Genomic DNA, 7500 nt, shown 5'->3' with positions numbered 1-7500 from the left:
ATATTTCTTTAACTTCCTGGTTAATCCAATTTATCGCTACGACTTGCAAGTGCAAAGATTTTTTACCTGAAACTGACGCTTTTTGCGAATTTTGAGCGTCATGAAATTACATCATTTGCGTGACAATATATCCCTTTACTAACATAAAAACACTCAGATAGTAACAAACTTCATATTTATTAACCATTTCTTCTGCTTTTGTGCATGCCAGCATTGTGATGTGCGATAATTCGCAAGTCTCTTTTTGTACCTCACGGATGTTTCGATTTTCGATTACATGGCCACTCAACCTCGCGATTGTGTAAATAGTTCACCATGAAGTCAAAATAGATACGTTCTCAGGAACCCGACAAAGAAGGCTTCCTGACCCGACGGATGAAATGTAAATATTCAGTTAAATATTACAACGAAATTAAAAACCAAAGACGTTCTTTTACTCTGAAAACGACGAACGATTAACATTCTTTCCCGTAGTTCATTCAGTTGACTCAAGGTGATGGCGTGCACCTTTATGGTTGCGTAGCACGTGATCAATTTCTTCTTTTTGACAAAACATCATAAAAGTCAGAGACTGCAGAAATTCTTCCTTTTTTTACGATTGATTGTCATTAATCTTTCGATGAGAATTCGATTCAGAGCTATATATAAAAACTATGTTATTTTTTACTTCATCTGTCTTCTGGCTTGTCTTTTTCTGTTCAACCGTTGGTTAAGAGGTTTTGAAACCTACAGGTTTCCATGGTATTTAACACTGGTTAGCGCTAACCATGCTTTGAGCAACCCGGGCCTGGCTTTTACGGTACATTTTGCTGCAAACTTAAAGCCAAACAATGTTTTGACCTGGCATCAGATTAGACTAACAATAAGAGGAAGTATGAAGCGGAAACAACACCTTCAGTCCTTTTTTAGTGTGTGCAATAAACGTTTGCTTAGTGCAACTGCAAGACATGCATGACATGCTGGAAAACGTCCGTCAGAGCAATTTTTTTTTTGGAGATTATCTATTTACAGAAGGCGGAAACGAGTGAATTTTACTCAAGAGCGTGTTTATTACCAAAGCATAAAAACTAAAAGACCTCAAAATGGGACAGGACATTACAAAATAATTAAAGGTGTGAACGTGTGGCGCGACATGTGAGTGACCCTCAAATGGTCTTAATGACCCCCAACTTGAAAAGATTAACTGGAACCCTGCAGTTCAATACCACCCAATTCAGTTCCTTGTGTTTTTGTGTAACACGTACCACAGGCACCCAGTGTTCGCTTTTTGGAGCGTCTAGTTCAGAGTATTGTTCATTAATTGTTGTTACATCCTATTTAAAATTCATTTGTATAAATATGATGGTGTTTACTTACGGGTAATCGTCGTTTTAGTTTCCGATATCCTCAGTACGCGTTACACGGTCCATTTCCAGGCGTAAAGAATCGTTCTTTTCCTCGCCACGATGCGATATTTCGCTGTTGACCTGCAGACACCTAACAAAACAAAATCTTATTTTTATTTTTATTTTATTTTAAGAGAAAGTCAAATAGGTAGCTTTTAGTTTTTTTTAAAGAAACTTTAAAGTCATCATGGTATCTCTTTCCTGTCGAGCAACTGGGAGAGGATAAAGGTCACCCCCTGATAATATGATAGCCTGTGAATAAAAGTGGTAGAAATGGCGTTAAATATTAATAGAAAGAATAAAAAAAACCCCTCAAATTTATCTTGTTAAAATGTTTAGCTCAAAATTTGGTACGCATTGTTTGGAAGATTGCTTATAAATATCCTGTTTTGTGGCATGTTCAAACGATGCCGTCGTTGCTGTCATTTCGACTGTGTCTGACGTTTTGTTTTAGCCCAATAAGGAAATAAAAGGGGTCTGAAAAACTACTACTAAACCTTGACATGTTCTACATAACGAGTCAAGGGTGTTTGTCAGACCGCTTACCGCTTTTTCCATTTGCACAGGCACCAAACAACGACGATGACGATGACAAACGCAACAGAACCAATAACACCACCAATTATAGCATTTCGCGTGGTATTGGGGTTCTTGTCTCCTGGTGGTACTGTTGGCGTTACTGGTGAGGTGTTTGTTGATGTTGTTGTGGTTGTGTCGTCAAAGAGTTGTCGCACATTTGAGATGTTTGCATTGATAGTAGAGGAGATTTCCGCCACAGACGACTTCACAATTGCCACTAAAACATTCTTGTTTATCACGGAGCTTAGTGATCCGGGGGGAGTCTGTAAGTAAAATGCTATGACGGCCAAAAGAGGAACTTGAGAAACCTGTTTTGGGTAACCAGGCAAGAGATGTACTTGGTCTTCGTTGAATCTGGGCCTGTAAGTTTACATTGAATTGAACAGTAGAGAGGTTAAGTATTAGTTTTCCATAAAACGGCGATAATGGCCCGTGACATGAGTGTTGTGTCCGCACAATAATTCGACGCGTTAAATTGACGTTTGTAAGCTTTAATTTCTACTCGTATAAACACCACCACCTCGTGGCATCGAAAGCTATTTTTGTTTCGTCAAGGACAGTGAAAACTAAGAAAGAATAAAAATAGATGACAAATACAATTAAAGAACAACTAATAAAAAAATATATATATATACCACAGACGATACAACATACATTCTGTGCAGGATATCGAACAAAAAACGCTTTGAAGGACAAGATACGCTACAATCTGTGAGTACGAGCGAAAACGCAAATTCACTGTCATCATGTGACCAAATACCGATGGCCTTATGCAACATGGTTTGAATTGTCCAAACAAACAAAAACAAAGGAAAACGACACGTTCAAGTTTGTTCATTAAATTCTACATTCAAAAATGAGTGCTAAGTCATACAATCATCTACAAGAATACTTTTCTTCCCAAAATTCCTGATTAGCATAAAAGCAATGCCCGTCAAGCTAAAAATGGCAATCTGCGAAAAGCAGGCGTTTCGAAAGTGAGGAAAATGGTCACGTGCTACCGGTCATCACACGTTTGTCGAACGAAGCTTTAACTCTCTAATCATTAAAATAATAACTTTAAAGTGTTTTCAATAGCATCCATCAAGAGGTGTTTTTAGACTCTTCAGTAAATCATAGCAATGGCATTGGATATAATTCTGTTATTGAAATGAATAGTTCTTCCGTATTAAGCAGGGTTTCAGGGTTTGAGATCAATATTGGCGATTTTTTTTACTACTGTATTATATATTTTCTTACTAAGGCATCTCATGAACATACTGACTAGAGGATAACAGAATAATCAATTACATTCTTCAAAACGGCCATATAACTCTTTTTTCTTTGCTTATTGAGCGGCGGGATATTTTATTGGTTTCCCCTCTTCATTTAAACGGAAATGAAGTGACTATTTCGTTCTCATTCCTGCTCGGCCAAGTCTTGAGGGAAATCCCCAGGTAAAACACGCAACTTGTGTTAGTCAAACTGTTGAAAGAATGAAGAGGATAAGCGAGTTTTTAGTCCCGACGGCCAAGAGAAAACAAGGTAAGTTGAAGGGCATGATTATTCTGAATGAGTGTTTCACTGTACTGCGCTGTGAGCAGTAAAAATGGTAATTTTCTCCTGACCGAAGAAAACAAAACAATGTCTCACGGCTGCCCTTTGCTAATGAGGTCACTATTTACAAGGTTAAGTTTATATTTCCCTTATCCAACAATCAAAATACGACTTGGACTTTGAAATAGAGAAAAACTGAAAGATTTTATCTTAAGACAAACGAAAAAAATAACACTGGCGATCTCAAAAGTGATACCCTGGGTACCAGAAGTTTTTTCTCACGGCCCGATGATACTTCGCTTCGGCGGTCACGCGGGTCAAACAAAGACTTAACCGAAACCGGAAACCGGAACTAAAATTACTCGCCTAGTTTCACGCACGAAAGGATTTCATTCATGGATGTCGATTTTATCATCGGCAGACGCTGGTTCATAAAATCCTTGATAATGTCAACTTTGAACACAGACAACAGTGATCATTCAGTAGAAATGAATTGACAAAAATATTGGTGTATTTAGGGGAAATTCTAACGCAAGCAACCATAGATGAAGAAAGCCTGTCCGAGGCAACAAACTGTGATCCAATGCCTGCAAGTAGTAATGAGATTGAAAAGCCAAGTTGTTCCTCTTCAAATACTGCTTTCCGAAAGAGTCCTCAAACAAGTAAAGGACCTTCTCAATCTTCTTGCGATAAAGAAAGGGAGACAATTATGTTGAACAACACTTTCCCTGACGTAGATGTGCACCAGCAAAACCTGTGTGGTATTAAACACACCTGTGAACTTGTATATAGTGTCAAATCCCCAACCGAAAAGGTTTCAAAATTCCAGCATTCTATGCTTAGTAGACCAGAAGCATATGATCCTGAAACGGGGATTTGGTGGCTTGTTTTTCAAGCAAATGAGGGTATGTTTTGCCTTCTTTGTAAAAAACAGTTGCAATCCGTTGGGTTAGAGGTACAAATCATGCGCAGCTTTGTCTCTGACGGTGCGTCTGTTATGACTAGGGCCAGAAACGGGGTGGCAAAGCTTCTAAAAGATGAGAACCCATTGATCCTGTCTTTCCACTGCTTAGCACACAAACTTGCTCTTGCTTGTGCTAGCTCTGCAGATACCCTTGACTACATTGCCCACTGTGAACTACAGTTGAACCAGTTGCGGAAGCTATTCGACAATTCTGCAAAGCGCATTGCAACGTATCTTAAAGTGCAAGAGTGCATAAAGAACCTTACACTAAATTCGACGGGGAGGAAGCAGGTAGCAAAAAAGCTGAAGAAGGCTTGTCGTACACGCTGGTTGTCATTAGATAAATCGGTAGAGGCGGTATTTACGGATTTCTGCGCAATAATCGAAACGCTGGAGCAGCTTAAAACTGAACCAACGGGATCAGCAGCGGATGGTCTCCTGAAAAGAATGAAAAAGGTGAAATTCATCGGCACCATTTACATCCTCCACGATGTCTTGCCAGTATTATCACAATTAAGCAAGCGTTTTCAACGAGGAAACGTAAACTTCTCACCCCTGCTTCCTGCAATCAAAGCCACACATGCAAAACTAAACAGGCTTAAAGAGGACAAGAAATGTTTGAAAAAGCTGCAGAACGACCTCGCTCAGAATGGAAGGCTTAACCGTTGTGGTTTAACGCTTTCAGGCAACAAGATGCAAGAGCTGTGTTCTCTCATGATCCGCTACATTTGTGGCCCTGCAAGACAACATCAACAATCGCCTTGAACCCACTTTACCCCAAGTTAGCGCCTTTTCCATCTTCGATATCGCTGATCTTCCAAATGAAAGTGACCCGGGATTTGAAGACTATGGCCAGGCAGAGATAAAAATCATCAGTAACCACTTCTATGGCACAAAAGAAGAAGAGGAAAAGAAAACGAAGTCTGCAAAATTACTCGCACAATGGGAGAATTTTAAGTTTGAAATGGTTGCTTGGAAGAAACAAGTGCCGCAAACTCTGTTGCAGCCGAATGACAGAAGCCCTGAAGATACCAACATTCTCACCACAACAGACTGAACCTTACAAACGTTGCTTGCGCGCGCAAGACCTACCAGGATACCTATTCAGAACTTCTTATGGTGGCGGAAGCTGTATGGACGATGCCCCTTAGCAATTGTTGGCCTGAAAGAGGTGGAAGTGCTATTAAACGCATCAAAACAAGAATGAGAAGTCGACTCACTGATGACATGCTAAATGCACTTATGCATGTGAGCATCAACGGTCCATCGTTTGGGACAGAGGAGTGTACTGACATAGTCCGAAGGGCGGCAGAAATCTGGTTGTCCGCAAAGAACAGACGTAAGCCTCGTTCACCAAAGGAAAGCAAGGTGCTCATTATTTTGACACAACCTTGTAACATAACGGTACATTTTTCCTGAATAGTGATGCAGTGTATTGTATGGTCATATGCTCACAACAATACGGTTTAAAATTTGCAGGTGCCTGAAGTTGAGTCGGTCAGTGAAACACGTGCTTCAGAAGGAGAGAGGCTGAATGGCAATGAAAGTGAAGAGGCTGTAGATGAAATTGAAGACCACGAGGTTGATGCTGATGCTCGCACCGAAGAGGTTACTTACACGACTACAGCTATTCACGTAAAGAGTCATTACCTAATCGCTTTTTTGCGAGCTTCAAAAGTGTTTTAACTGAACCAAGCTGCTGCTAAAACTTAAAAGATCTGAGTGCTTACTCGGTTGCTATTCATTTCTTTCTCTCACAGGAGGTAGAAATAGCCACAGCTGCTCTTGGGCTTTGCGAGGTGGACTGTGACACAGACAGTGATCATCCTACCAACTGACCATTTTCATTCAGTAATTTACTTTTTAAAGAGAATTTTAGTGAGCGCCAGCATTGCCTAGGAAACTGTTTCCTTGGTTCCAGAAACGCTGGAAATGGCGTTTCTGAGTATTCTATTTTAAACATTTCCTGGGCGAGCATGCCCCCAGACCCCCCTAGGTGCTTGCGCCTTCGGCGCTCGCGAGGCGCCTTACGGCGCCAAGAAAACATTCACGTCCGGTGCTTTCAGAAGTATGTCCGCTACTTTACAAAACAGTTGAAAACCCTGATTAAGTGATAGGTTGAAACAGACTACAACGTTTTTCAAATTCAAACTTTTATACAAGTCTATCGTTCAAAAGTCATTCAACCTTGCAAAAGCGTTCATTTGTAATTTGCATTCCTGTTACAAATTTGCACCTGTCTTACATGAGAAATGTAATCTTTTTCAGCCGATCAGAACCGACGAATTTTTTGATGTATAATATTGCGCTCTTACCCAGTGGGTGCTCTGTTATTGCTAGGCCGTCAGCTAATGTACTCATTCAGTCTTTTAAGAGCAATTCGTCAGTCCACTTCCTTGTCAGTCAGTCAATCAATCATCCAAGCAATCAATCAATGAATCAGTCAGTCAGACAGTCATTCAGTCAGTCAGTCAGTCAGTCAGTCAGGCAATAGCAAGCCAGCTAAACAGCCTGTCAAAAATAGACGAGCTAAAGGACGGTTTGATTTTTTTCCAGTGAATGCAATATGTTTACTTAGAGTTCGTTACCTGCTTGGTATGCAATTGCCATCATTGGCGCAGAGTCTGGTGGCTGCCTCTGCAACCGATTGTTTGAATGCGTCCTCCTTTGGTTCGTTCCACTATAACCATGGGGAAAGCACATCAATCTGCTTATTCTGATAAGCAAATTCACGCTACTTATAGATTAAAAACATAAAAACAATAATTGAAAATTCGCAGTTGACGTAAGCGCCATCTCCAGAACTTACGATTGAAATTGAGAATTAACGTTCTTCTTACTTAATCCAGGGTAGTAGCCAAAATGCGGAGGCGGGGCGGGGGCCCGAGGCCGGGGTCAGGTTTGGGGTCGGGGTGTCTTTTCTTTTTTTCCAATTTTTTTTTCTTTTAATTTTTGTCATTATTCTCCTGTAATTTTATAATCGAATGTTAGGCATCTTTCCGTCATGTATAGAGGAAATTAGTAAAAAAAATATGG

The 7500-nt window shown here is 40.2% G+C and overlaps 1 protein-coding gene across 4 annotated transcripts in view; it reads right to left on the bottom strand.

Moving 5' to 3' along the window:
* LOC137978896 (neuropilin-1-like) overlaps positions 1-7500 on the bottom strand; it is a 76268-nt gene that overhangs the window by 18930 nt on the left and 49838 nt on the right. For 3 of the 4 annotated variants that reach the window (XM_068826013.1, XM_068826011.1, XM_068826012.1), the window contains 3 exons: positions 7053-7144; positions 1932-2324; positions 1357-1476 (listed from right to left, as the gene is read on the bottom strand). In XM_068826013.1, coding sequence (XP_068682114.1) covers positions 1371-1476; positions 1932-2324; positions 7053-7144 — 591 coding nt within the window. In that variant the 3' untranslated portion in view covers positions 1357-1370. Of the gene's footprint in view, positions 1-1356; positions 1477-1931; positions 2325-2355; positions 3429-7052; positions 7145-7500 lie in introns of those variants that run through there. The other variant, XM_068826014.1, reaches the window with a different exon arrangement.

The sequence above is a fragment of the Montipora foliosa genome, chromosome 12 (genome assembly GCF_036669935.1).
Source record: "Montipora foliosa isolate CH-2021 chromosome 12, ASM3666993v2, whole genome shotgun sequence".
NCBI lineage: Eukaryota > Metazoa > Cnidaria > Anthozoa > Scleractinia > Acroporidae > Montipora > Montipora foliosa.
Note: the sequence above shows the minus strand (reverse complement) of the source record. Positions and strands in the feature narration are given on the sequence as shown.